The 13,664-nt window shown below is 35.9% G+C and overlaps 1 protein-coding gene across 2 annotated transcripts; it reads left to right on the forward strand.

Annotated features, from left to right (window-relative positions):
• Nucleotides 1-1,104: 1,104 nt before the first annotated feature.
• Nucleotides 1,105-12,883, forward strand: LOC103492851 (cysteine-tryptophan domain-containing zinc finger protein 7-like). 2 transcript variants are annotated; one of them, XM_008453395.3, is made up of 15 exons: nt 1,105-1,690; nt 1,773-1,914; nt 2,663-2,735; nt 2,842-2,972; nt 3,070-3,471; nt 3,582-4,891; nt 5,060-5,490; nt 5,582-7,452; nt 7,526-7,671; nt 8,756-8,916; nt 9,507-9,664; nt 10,342-11,136; nt 11,231-11,366; nt 11,476-11,605; nt 12,630-12,883. In XM_008453395.3, the coding sequence occupies exons 2-12, from the start codon at nt 1,816-1,818 to the stop codon at nt 10,534-10,536; spliced, it is 4,977 nt and encodes a 1,658-aa protein (XP_008451617.2). In that variant the 5' UTR covers nt 1,105-1,690; nt 1,773-1,815; the 3' UTR covers nt 10,537-11,136; nt 11,231-11,366; nt 11,476-11,605; nt 12,630-12,883. The 2 variants fall into 2 exon arrangements, with proteins under 2 accessions (XP_008451617.2, XP_050943057.1); XM_051087100.1 differs by lacking the exons at nt 9,507-9,664; nt 10,342-11,136; nt 11,231-11,366; nt 11,476-11,605; nt 12,630-12,883 and adding an exon at nt 8,119-8,278 and having other exon boundaries at nt 1,112-1,690; nt 8,756-8,896.
• Nucleotides 12,884-13,664: the final 781 nt, after the last annotated feature.

Genomic DNA, 13,664 nt, shown 5'->3' on the forward strand with positions numbered 1-13,664 from the left:
ATACAAAAATACCAATGTCGTTAATTTATTGTCTTTTTTTTTATTATTATTATAAAAAAACTGTTTTATCAATTTAAACCCTCAACTTTATGAGTTGTATTAATTTAAATTATAAACTTTTATAAGTCTATCGGTTTAGGCCTCGAACTTTATATAATATATATCTATTTAAACTCTTCATTATATTTGATTCATATACATTTATGAAATTTGAGAGTTTAAATTGATCAATGTATGAAAGTTTAAAGTTTAAAATCAACATATTTACAAAAGTTTGAAGTTTAAATTGATACACTTATTAGTTTCAAATTTAAATTGATACAGCTCTCAGAGTTTATGGTTTAATACAATTGTTAGTTTAAAGTTTAACTTTATACAACCTCAAAATTATGAAATGTAGATTGATATTTGTCATATTTATTTTTTCTTTGTTTTGATATTATTTTGGTCATTTTATTTCTAATTTTGATCTCCGTATTTCTATTATTTATTATTTAAAACACGATCTATCATTGACCTAAAGTATTCACAAATCCTTATTTTTTAAATTCTATTTCATTTTGATTCACACATCTTTTGTTCACGAATTTTAATAATTATACGTCTACTTTTAGTTTACTTGTGAAAATTTTAGTTTCCCAAAATGAAGCACGAAAGAAAACAGCGTAAACGAACCAATAACTCTTAGAAATATGAAAATTAAAATAAATATTTTTAAAATATAGAAAATGATACTGATATTACAAAATATAGTTATAATTTTGTTATATTTTATGAAGAGTTAGGTTATTTGGATAATGTCAAAATATAAAAGAGTATGTATATATCAACGGTCATGGATAAAGTAAAAACAAATGAACGTAAAATTAAGAAGAAAAATAAGGAGAAGAAGAGGAAGAGTATACACGTGTAGACCAAAGGTTGTTCATGCTATGAATCTTCTTAAGCTCCTGATGTAACAATTAATTCAAAATAAATCCAAATGCTCATTTTTTTTCTTCTTTTTTTTATTTATTTTATTTATTTTTTTGCAAGACAATGGAATCTAAATCGATAACTCATAGACCCAAATTTACAAAAAGAAAACCAAAAGAAAAATCCAATAGAAATGGTTGCTTTCTTTGTCTGTCCTCTCGTATAGGAGTTGAGTTGAGATAAAAAAATTACATTTTTTTTTTGACAGAGCAAGAAGAAAGAAGAAGAAGAGAGAAAGATGAATTAAAATAAAAAAAAGAGAGAAATTATACAAAAACGCGGCTGCTGTTCACACCAAAAAACCGGGGGAGAGAGAGGGTGGGGGTGTTTTTTTTTTTTTTTTTTCGCTTGGCAATTCCAGCTAAAGAATCGAAATCTACAATTAATGAATTTTGAGTTAACTCAACAGAGATCGAACCTTGCTTGTGTTAGAGATCGGTGATTTTGATTTGTTTCTAAGAAGAGCAATTTCTTCTTGTTTGTTTTTTTTTTCCTTTCTGTCTCCCCAGAATTTCAACTGGGTTTCTTTTAAATTGTCCGATTTCGGCGTGGTTTCGATTTTAATTCCGTGATCGGGTGAGATTGCAAGTGTTTTTAGGGGAAATTGTAATTGGGTTTTTGTGGGTTTTTGGTTCTGTGAGATGGGTTGGGTAAAGATTTGTGTTTGGATGTTGGTGAGGACAGCGGAGGTTTGGTTTTGAGGTAGCTGCAAAAGGTTGGACTTGTTCTTTGTTCTTGTTGTTGTTATTCTTCCCTTGTTTTTTGAATGGGTTTTTAATGATTTCTGTGGGGGGTAGGGATGCGAGGAAGGAAATAGAGCTAAACGGTGCCAGGAGAGAGATGGAAGATACTGAGCTTGAAGAAGGAGAAGCTTGGTCCTACCAGAACAATGAAGATTTTGATTCAAACATCGACCCTGATATTGCTCTCTCCTACATCGTAAGCCTTTTGTGCATCTTGTGTCTATATTGCAACTTCTAGATTCTCGATTTGACCTTGTTTACTGAATTAGATCCAGACTATGGTGTTTTAGAATTTTGGGTTTTATTATGTCGTTTTGTAGCAGCTCAAGCTCCAAAAGAAAAAAAGGGTTTTCCCTCTATTTTCTTTTCCCTTTTTGAATGCTTCTATAGTCAATGTGTTTGAGCTCATAGTCGTAGTTAGACCATAGTGAATGTGAATAAGAGGAAATGCGAGAAAGAATGAGTGTGTCTAGGTGAAGAAACTTAAGTATTGTTTTGCTGCCCCCATTGAAAAAAGGGTCTGTTTATCAGTGGGGCGAATGATTCTTGGAACCATTCACCACTTGATCCATTCAGGGAAGAGGAAGAATTTTGACTGTTATTTCTTCTTGAATAGTTAAATTCTTTGCTATGGGATCTCTTTCTTGTATTGGAAGTTACGTGTCACGGAGGAATTGAACTCTAGCTCATGAATTGTGGTTACCTCTTGCTGAAAAATTCAGTGAACATTCTGTTATCTGTATGTTATGATATTCATTAGAAATGTAATCATTTAACTTCAGAGTCTTCGGTTGTTAATGCATTCTTTTGCTGTGGGTGTCAGAGTGATTTCAGTAACTCATCTCCCAGATAGAGATTCTGTTTTGGACTGTGCTGATTTGAGTGAGGTCTTATTATTAAGGTCTTGTTATATGTGTTTGAGAGGTGTTTAACTTGTTGATCAGGATGTTAAACTTCAACATGTTCTGGGACACTTTCAGAAGGATTTTGAAGGTGGAGTCTCTGCAGAAAATTTGGGTGAGTTGAAACACAGTAGAATGATGGCTCTTTCTGGTTCTTGTGGCATGATAACTTTAGATGTCTTCTATGAAGTAAAAAATGGATGCTAACATGCTTACTATAGGGGCAAAATTTGGTGGATATGGTTCATTTTTACCTTCCTATCAACGATCTCCAGTTTGGTCCCATTCAAGAACTCCACCAAAAGGCCACAATTGCAGTACATCCAGATCTCCCAATAATTTTCACCAGGAGGTAAACTTGTTTTCTTTCTTCTTTTTGATAATTGGGCATTTTTAATTTTTTCATTGATGATAGCCTTACCGAGTCTCAAATGTGTGTTTCTATTCAGGTTGGGCATAATAACTCTGTAGTTTCGTCAACTACACCTCAGTCCATAAGACCTGGACCCCCTTCTACCAGTTCTACGTCACTGCCCATAATCAAAGTTCCAAATCTGAATGAATCATCCAAACAAGAAGTATGCACTTCTTTCCAGCATGTGGATGAACTTGCTGCTGGATATGGATGCACGAACAATAAATCCACTACTTCTTCAGACCAAATATCACTGAAGGTTCGAATTAAAATGGGTTCCGATAACCTGTCAACGAGAAAGAACGATGAAATCTATTGTGGTCTTGGCCTGGATGTTTCACCATCTTCATCATTAGATGACAGCCCCTCAGAAAGTGAAGGGATCTCTCGTGAGCTCCAGGATGGCCCATTTGAATCTCCAACTAGCATTCTTCAGGTATATCTGTCTAAATGAGTGCTCATAGTTTCTCCTCCTTTACCTGTTTTTCTTTTCTTTACTGCTATAATGTGCCTTGGTGATCACAATGCAATTAATTCGTGGAGCAGATGATGACGTCATTTCCAGTTCATGGAGGTTTCTTGCTATCCCCTCTTCCTGATGATCTTATTCACCTGACTCAGACAGGGAAGCCTGCAAGAGAGAAAAAATCTACTCGTGTCCAACATTACAATCAGGATCGCCCAGTAGTGGGGGGGTCTTCTTTGAAAAGTGGTCAAATGTTACCGGAGAAGAGGACGTCAAAAGATATGAATGACTTCTTTTCCGAATCGAAGAACACAAACAGGAAGGATTTTTTGAATGGCTCAGTTACGTCAAAAAAGACTTCAGAAATTGATTCAGCAGCTTGTGAGGAGCTTGTTTCCAATGCATTAAAACTTCCACTATTAGCCAATTCATATGCCATTGCAGGTGAGACGACAAAAACCCTTAATGGGCCATCTGAAATATTAATGGAGGCAGATAAAGTTGTGGCTAGAGACAGACATTTCTTCTATCAATTGGAAGAGGGTCCAGCAGTAGAGCCTCCACTTATAATAGAGGATGAGAAGCAAAATAATGGCTCGTCTGGAAAGGTTAAGGAGCCAAAAAAAGCCAGTAAGTTTGATGATATTTCAGTTCCTGCAAAAAAGTCTGGAGAAAGCAAGAGGGAGAAAACTATTGACTTGATAGAGGCTGCATCAAAGGGAAAAAATGCTTCGAACGGCGATCAAATTGATCCTCTCAAGCTGAATACTAATCATAAAATTTCTCTACATGCACATAACAACATGAAATATGCTTCAGGGAAGGATCATTTATTACCCGAGGGAAAAAAGAAGTCAAAGTTCAGTCATACTGAGTCCATCCCCAACGGAGAGGTATCAAAACGTAGTATGAAGTCTGGCTCTTCAGGTTCCAAAACGAAGAGTATTAGTAAAACAGACAACATCCCAACAAGAACTGAAATTGAAGATCACAAGCCACAGGACTTCAAAAAAACGAAAGATAGATACCGGGATTTCTTTGGGGAATTGGAAGAAGATGATAATCTAATAGATACATCTGAGAATCCTTTTGATGATCAACTGAATCATTCTGATGTATTTGGAAAATCAACGCCTGTTATTCCTATGTCAAAGGAGAGATTGTCTGTTGAGAAAATTGGCAAGTCATCGGCTTCAAAATCATTTCCAGAAGCAGTTATGAATCCTGCCAGTGGGACAGTATCTGATGCGGCACCTGCTGCTGTGGATAATGTAAATGGACAAGACAACTGGGTTTGTTGCGACAGGTGTCAACAATGGCGGCTTCTTCCATTGGGCACAAATCCTGCCAGCCTACCTGAGAAGTGGATTTGCAGCATGCTCGATTGGCTGTAAGTTTGGTTCTAGCTGCAATTCTTGCCTATCAATTATAATGTTCAAAATACTACTATAGTTTATTTTTTTATGATCTTTAACCTATTATTATTAGTGTTTAAATGCCAAAAGATAATTGATAATTTTCTCCCTCTCTTAGTTCTTTTTTCTTTATGAATATGTAGGCCTGGAATGAACCAATGTATTTTTAGTGAGGAGGAAACAACAAAAGCTCTAATAGCAAGGTTCCAAGCACCTGCTGCTCCTGAGGGTACTATTTACAGTAACCTGAGTGGAGTTATGCCAGGAGTGGCTAATGCTCGACAATCTGAGCACAATCACCGTCATTACGATTTTAATGTTCGGCCTGGAGGTGGAAAGAAAAAGCATGGAGCAAATGAAAGACCAAGCATTAAGGGGGATGCCCTTCAGCTATCAAACCCAAAGAAGCATGAAGGAGCAATGAAAAGCAGGAGTTTAGACGATGTGAACCAGTTGCCTGTTGGAGATGAAGCTAATTTTCATCATTTAAACAAGTACGGGGATGTCCCTGTTGATAAGCACAAGCATAAGTATAAAGAGAAGCAGGAATCTGTTGACATCCTATCTGATGAAGGCACGATCTTTTTTTTGTATTGCCAGACTTCTTTTACTTGCTCTACTTACTTGACATTGGAATCTCACTTTTGGATAAATCATTGGCACAGGTGCTACCAAGATTTTAAAGACTAAAAATAGAAAAGAGAAAGAACAAGATTACTCTAGACCTGTAAAGAAAGTCAGAACTGATGGTCTGGATTTGATTGATGAAGATCAGATATCAGTGCACAGTGGGCCTGTTGTGAAGGTTGACCCAACCTTGAGCGTTGGCTTTCCTTCTGCATCAGGTGGAACTAATAAGTCTAAAAGTATGGACCATTCTTCTAAGGACTCAAAATATAACATGAATGTCATCCCTCGTGTACCCAATGATAAAAGAGAAAATAAACAGCTGGGTGTTGTGGATGATGATTCCCTGGGAGGAGGAAGTGGTAGTACCAAAAGCAACTCAAAGAAGAGAAAAGGGAAAGCATCCCCGGATATTCAAATTAATCCTGGGTCCTTCAATGGTTCTGATCATCTCCTGCAAAGGAGTGGTCGTGGTACGAGTGACGATGACCATAGGAAGGAGAAAAAAGCAAAGCTATCTAAGCCTCCAGGTAAAGAGTCCAGTGGTAGAAAAGAGAAAAAGGGTTCACATTCTAAAAATTTGCCATTTGGACAAGATGTAGGGAGCACTCTTTCTCATCGGAGTTTGGATGGCGTTGATTCTAAAAGGGATCTAGGAGCGATACAACCTTCTCTTGTAGCCACTTCAAGTTCTTCTAAGATATCTGGTTCACATAAAACTAAATCTAGTTTCCAAGAGATGAAAGGGTCGCCTGTAGAATCTGTTTCTTCATCACCTATGAGAATACCTAACCGAGATAAGATTTTACGGTCATCTAGGGAAGGCAAGGATTTTCTTGATGCTGATCGTACAAGATGCTCAGACGGGGAAGAAGAGGATGGTGGTAGTGACCGCTCTGGGACGGGTAGCAAGAAGAAGTCTGTTGTGGCTCATCGGAGGCCTTTAAAGTCCCCCTTGGTTGATACTTTGAACAATGGTGCTAGTTATTTGTCAGGAAAAAAGACTAAAACAAAGGAGAAGTCTTCTAATGTTCAAAATTGCGACCTTCCAAATGGCAGTCTTGGCAATTCAGGAATTGATCATCAGCATCCTCGTAGACCATGGGCTGAACAAGTTCAGAATGAAGATAGATCAAATGAAATGCGAAATAGGGACAATGAGACATATCCATTCAAAAGCGGAAAGGATTTATCTTCACAGTTGAAGGATAGGAATGGGAGCTATTGTTTGGATGTTGGCATGGACAAGGACAAGGTTCCTTATTCCCATGATGATTTGCGAGGAAGGTCTCCATCACACTCTGATTTGAAGGTTAAGAATGGTAAACACAAGTTACAAGACAACTCTAGGATCAAATCTGGAGATGCAAGAAAGGAAAGTTCAGGAAAACTGTCCATAGAGCGGGGTAAAAGGGAAAGTGAATTAAATTTTGTCAAGCATGAAGGCCCAGATTCTACACTAGACAGCTCTTCCAAAGAAAATGTGGTTTTGTCTGTGAGGAAGAATCAGCAACAGGATAGCAATGGCTCTGCGTCAAAGCGGTCCCTTTTTCAGAAAAATGATCAACATGAAAAAATCTCGGGAAAAGGTACACCTGTTCAGTTTCCAACCACAGGAGAATTACAAAATCAAATGCTGCATGGCCCCCCCTCAGCAGGAGGTGGCAAAGGAAGTGCAATTGATGTTTCGCAAGTAGATGCCTTACAAAGCAACGATGTATCGAAGGGGAAAAAGCATGCCAAGAATCGTCAAAAGGAAGTTCAGACCAATGGTTCAAGACATTCCACTCCCAATGCAAGGATGCCCATTGATGCTCCAAGTCCAGCTAGAAGGGATTCATCCAACCAGGCTGCTACCAAAGCTATGAAAGAAGCTAAAGATTTGAAACATCTTGCTGATCGTTTTAAGGTCTTTAAATGCATAAATTCCCAATTTGGGCTTTCTGATCTTCATATTCTAATTCTTTTTATATTATCCACAGAATTCCGGGTCCAATCATGAATCCATTGGGTTTTATTTTCAAGCGGCACTTAAGTTTCTTTATGGAGCTTCATTGCTTGAGTCGTCCAACAATGAGACTGCTAAACAGTCTATTCCAATATATAGTAGCACTGCAAAACTTTGCGAGTAAGTCAAAATAATATCTTCTGTGCGTGCACCAATTTTCTTGAAATTCAGCAGAGTTCTCTCACTTTTACACGTCACCTATTGGATTTATAGTTTATATATTCCTGCAGTTTTTGAAATTATAAGTAGATATTTTCATTTGAGTCATTCAAGATAAGCATACTTGTGCTTCGTCTCTTGCTTGCTATTTGTTATTCAATAACTTTGAACCTCAAGGTCGAGAGCTGAAGAATAAGGAATCTTTGTTTCCTTTTAACGTTCCTGATAGAATTCTTTATTTTGTTTGCCCATGGCATTAGGCCATGCTAATCTTTTCTGTGTCGTTCCAATTCTGTTGGATGTCTTGAATGGATGTTCATTGGCGGATTGGGATATCAATTTAAGTGAGCATTATGCCTTATTTTGGTCAATTGGATCCCCTACTTTTAAGGTTGGTCCCTCTTGTAGGCTGGAAGAATGGCTTACTACGGTCTGGTATGATGATCCATGGAAGATTTGATAAAATAATTCAATCGTGCTAGGAATTTTACTTCAGAGGAGTTCTTTGTTTACAATTTGTATCATGTGGCTTCTTACAAGAATTTGTTTTGTCACTAGGTTTTGAGAGGTGACTCTCTCTACCTTGTCCTCTAACCTATTCTCCTTTTTTTTCTTTTTTTTTGTTATTATTTACATTTACACACACCAGTTTTTTTTCTTCATTTCGATTTCAATGATTTTTTGTTTCTTGTTCAATATATATATGTATATTGTTGCTGTTTCGTACAAAAATTGCAAATACATAAAAAGCTGGACACCGCGGTATAATTTCCTTCTATGGTACTCATCCAACATTTTCTCGTGATTCTTCTCTTCCTCTTGGTAGGAAAAAAAGTGGTAATGATATGTTCTTTCACTACTTGGGGGTTGAGCTTTGCTTTTCTTGATCTTCTCCCCTTCGGAAGTTTTTTATTTTAACTGAATTTGGTTTCACACTTTTGTGGAGTTTCTATCAGTATTAGTCTCTTTCATTTTTATAATGAAAAAATCTCTTAACGAACACACTGCATTGACATTCAAAGGCTAAACTTTTCAATGTTTGTAGGTTTTGTGCTCATGAGTATGAGAAAATCAAAGACATGGCTGCTGCTGCTTTGGCCTACAAATGCATGGAAGTAGCTTTCATGAGGGTGGTTTATTCTTCTCAGAACACTGCAATCAGGGACCGGAATGAGTTGCAGAAAGCCTTGAAAATGCTTCCTTCCGGTAATGAGGATGAATAGGCAATATAGACAAAGTCCTGTGTCTGAGGAAAAATCTGTGTGAAAGAAAGAGTTCTCCCTCATTTCTTTATATAATCACATTTACGGATACTCAGAAATATAACCTTTGAAGGTTAAAATATGCTCAAGCTATTTGTTAATTTCTCTATAATTTCCATTCTTTCCATAGTCGGGGTGTCATATTTTTCACTTTAGTTTTGCAAATACCCATTAATTAGTACTAAATGAAAAGTGTGTGGGGTTGCTGAATTAGATTATTGTGGTTAAATGGATCAAAGGTTGGCATTTTTTTTCTCTTTTATACGGGGCTGCTACTCACTAATAATGTGCCAAGAAATTTTTCTTTTTTATCTCTTGCTATTTTCTTTTGTGCAGATTTGATGTTTTTTGATGGGTTGGGTAAGAAAATGTACTCTAGGAGATGATTGAGCGTGTTGCACTGTGTTTCAGATTCATTTCATTATAATATTGGCCTAGGTTTCATTATTTATCCTAAGTTCTTCCACTTGTTTTCAAAGGTGTAGAAGACTCTAATAACATTCTTCATATTGCTTTCTGATACATTTTTATCAGGAGAATCTCCATCCTCTGCATCTGACGTTGATAACTTAAACAACCCTGGTACAGCAGAAAAGGTTGCTTTTTGTAAGGGTGTCAGTTCGAGCCAAGCTAATGGGTCCAATATCATCGCTGCTAACAACCGTCCCAATTTTCTGAGGTTGCTTAATTATGTATGTATACTTTAGACCTTGTGCTGGTTATTTAAATTATATTAGAGATTTGAGAATAATATCTTGTCCAATGGGCTGCTAGAAGGATTGGTATTTAAAATTGAGTTAACATGCCATTTTGGCTCTATATTTTGAGAATAAAGTTTATAGTGAAAATGCTAATAATAGATAATAAATTTCTTTCGAAAAAAATCAACAATAAACTAGCAGTAGTGAAATGGACTATATTTGAAATTATAAAAACTAAAATTGAATAAATTCTCAACTATAGAAATCAAAATGACATTTAACCTTAAGATTACCACATGTCGCTGAAGAGTTCTAAACTACAGGTCAAAATGACATTTTAACCTTAAGTTCTAACCTAATTTTTTCAATTCCTACGATCTTACTACACTATTGACCAATTGGAGAATTCTTCTGTAGCTCCTTTGGCTTGGGCTTCTTGTTCATCTTTTGTAATTTTCAAATATTAATGCAATTTGTTTCTCATAAAAAGAAACATGTCGAGAGTATTTTTTTTCCCTCCAATTCTCTACATTGTCTATCACCAATATCTGGGAAGCATCTTTCCATTACTAAAAATAGTCAATTCATTTCTTGTGTGACAAAATATACTTATTATGTGCATTCAAGTATGAACTTAAGTTTAAGATTTAGACAATGGTAATTTACAGGCGCAGGATGTAAATTTTGCCATGGAAGCATCCAGAAAATCACGGATTGCTTTTGCAGCTGCAAATGCAAGCTCGGGAGGGACAACCAACAAGGAGGGTATCTCTTGCATCAAAACGGCTCTTGATTTTAATTTTCAAGATGTAGAAGGCCTGCTGGCTTTAGTACGAATTGCAATGGAGGCAATTAACCGTTGAAAAACACTGAGTGATTATAGATATGAATTCTGACTTGGAACTCGTCTGGTTGGTATGTTGCTTTGAGAAGCATTGATGAGAAAAGCAGAAGTGACCGGCCTCATTGCATGAAAAACCTGTTGATAGCATGGTTACAGCCTTTTAGTGGATCTCTCTATACATTGTCCTGGTGCTAGGTGAATATAACATTGCTGGCAGGCTTAAGGCTGCATTGCCATTCATTTTAGACTTAGGACTTTAACTGAGGAAAGCACGATCCGCTACGAAGCTTCTGTATATGGATGTTCTGAGACGTGTACCTGGAGTATTTGCAAACCAAGGTCACGATCCTGTCAAAATGAATAAAAAATACTGAAGATCATTGTGGGAATTTGGAATTACAATCCTGAAGCTTTTAGGGACTTCATTATCCACAAAGGAGTTCTGTTTGTCTGTCCTATTGATTCAGCACCTCACTGTTCGTTTCTTGATTTGCTTGTCATTCTCGAACTTGAGTCATGCTAATCTAAAGGATGAGACATGCAAATATCCAGTGTTCTCTGCAATCCTTCTAGAATAAGTATTTGTGGACGAATGCTGTTGAAGGGGGGGTGAAGAAAGGTGATTATCTCCATGATATAGTAATCAACTACATTAATCTTATTAAGTTTTGCTTGTATTCAGATGCTGATTCTACTTTTCTGCCTAACTGCAGGTTTTGTTTCGTATTTTTTTCCTGTTATGTTATGGGATGGAATAAATAAATAAATAATATGACAAACTGTAATAATAATGTCAAGTACATGCGCATAGCTCCCAGCACCGATTTCATTCGAGTTGTTTTACTCCAGGTTTGTAGTGCTGTGGACATTTTGAAATTTTCTTTCCCTTTTATGACTGCAATGGTATACATCTTTCTGTTCATTTTTTTATACGACTTTCTTTTCACTCTTTTGGCAGTTTCTGTATTCCATGCACAAGTCATTGAACTCAGTTTGTATCAGTTAGGCACCCAGTTCTTTTCTAGAGAATGAGAGGAAGAGAGGAGCTTATAATCCAACACACTCAGCTGGAACATCCAATAGTCATGGTAACTTCAGTCTTTCTGACTAATCTTGTTTCATAGCTAGTGTTATGGGTTTGTTTTTTGTATGTCTTTGTACCTTCTACTTTTCTCACTGAATGTTTGATGTCTTCAATAAAAAAGAAATCACGGGGATTGATTCTTACAGTTGGAAAAAACCTAAAATAAGATAGGAAAGGTCGAAGGGGTGGAATGACTCCCTGATTGTCAACTTTCTTGGAGCTTCTGTGTAGATTAGATGATAAAAAAAACAAAGGCTGTGTACTCATGGTATTGTATGTACCCCAGTGACTTTGATGTCATGAACCACTAGGATTCAGCCTTCTGTTACTCCAAAAAAAAAAAAAAAAAAAAAACTTCACAGCTCTTAGAGAGAAGTTACCTTCACCTTAAGATTTTGTCTATACTTCTGGTTTTGGCTGTTGAAGCTGCAGCTTTAAATATTAAGAAGTTGCAAAGATTGCCTTAAGAAGCTTTTAATCTTGCCCCTTTGGAGCGACTTGGGTAGCATTCTTTCTTCTATATGTTGAAAAATGACAGACAGTTTTCTCGTGTCGGCCCTTCTGCACTGAAAAACGAAGAGTCTTTCCGGCAGTTCAATTTCTTCAAAAGGGATATTTGGTTGGCGGGTATACACGTTCTCTTATAGTGTAGAGTGTTCTTGGAATGAAGTATGAAACTTGATATCCTCATTTATCCAATTTTTACCATCTTAGGATTTATTTTTCCTTTTTGCCTCTTCAGTAGTAAAGTCCTTGGTACAAATATATCAATTCTGGTTAATATCCTTTGGCTACTCTCTGTTTCTCATCAGATTTTCAATCAAAAGTTGCTCTCCATCAAACAAACCAGGCTAAGTTATGAGTTTAGTTCAACGGGGTTTGTTTTAGTCTTCGTTCTTTTAGAAGTTAATAAGAGACTTTCTGAATTATTTGAATATTTGATCCTTATACGTTGAGAGAATTTCTGATAGGTCCTTGAACTTTCATTCCAAGATGTATGGTAATGCTGATTGAATCTCTCATTGCAGGCTGCAATTTCTGATGTTGGAGGAGATGGCTGTTCAAATCAGCAAGCTTTCACTGCCCTTTCTTTCTGTTTATGTACTTAGTTAACCTAACTTCTAACCAAATAAACACATGAGACATTGAGGGTTGAATGTAACCCCCAAACCCTCCAAAGAAAAAGGGGGGAAAAAAAGAAAAAATTTTGTGTATAGGTATTTGATTCATTGTTGTGTCCAACAATCATAATGATCATGGTCAATAAAATTGTTTGTGCTTACCCATTGTTTTCATCCAAGTAGGAAGGGTTCGTTATTCTTGTCAAGAACAAGGAAAAATAATGTGAAGCCAAATTGCAAGTTGGAAGAAAACCTTTTTCTCCTCTCCTTTGGGTGTTTCACTTCATTTTTTGTCAAAAGGGTATTTTAGCAACTTTTCTTTTTAAGATGTGAAATATTCTAGATAACAAAAAAATCCAAACTAACTGTAACCGATCCCTATTCTTTCTCGATTGGTTGCTTTCGGGATTTAATTTTTTTATCTATCATACTTACTCTTAGTGTAAACAACTTAACATTAATGGTAAAGACTATTCAACTTTGCACGTTCATTGAGTAACTTTATTTTCTCGTTCACATTTTGCTTTCAAACCATTTAAATGACAATGGTTAATTTCAAATATCATTAAAATGATCAACAATTTAATTTGAAGGAATAAGGAAATTTGTTTTTTTTTTTTTTTGTGATGTTGTAGGTTTAGTTTTTATTTGGTTCCTAAGTCTAAAAGTGTAAAAATTTTGTCCTCGATGTTTGAATTTTGTTCTAGTTTGATCCCCCAAGTTTCAATCCTTACACTTCTAAACTCATTTTTTTTACAAAATATTCATTTTCATTTATTTAATTTTGCGATAACAGGTAGTTATTAATTAAAAAGATTTTAACAATAATGTAATTAAAAGTCTCTCTTTTTTCTTATCACTTTTAAATTTAATTTTGATAATTATTTTAAATTAATCAAATCACCGATAACATTGAATGTGAATATTTAATAAAAAATCAGA

This window comes from Cucumis melo, chromosome 1 (genome assembly GCF_025177605.1).
Source record: "Cucumis melo cultivar AY chromosome 1, USDA_Cmelo_AY_1.0, whole genome shotgun sequence".
In the NCBI taxonomy this organism is placed as follows: domain Eukaryota; kingdom Viridiplantae; phylum Streptophyta; class Magnoliopsida; order Cucurbitales; family Cucurbitaceae; genus Cucumis; species Cucumis melo.

Coding starts and splice junctions, on each gene's coding strand:
- LOC103492851 (XM_008453395.3), top strand. CDS start 1,816: ATGGAAGATACTGAGCTTGAAGAAGGAGAAGCTTGGTCCTACCAGAAC. Junction 2,973..3,069: donor CCAATAATTTTCACCAGGAG/GTAAACTTGTTT, acceptor GTTTCTATTCAG/GTTGGGCATAATAACTCTGT. Junction 7,672..8,755: donor AGCACTGCAAAACTTTGCGA/GTAAGTCAAAAT, acceptor CAATGTTTGTAG/GTTTTGTGCTCATGAGTATG.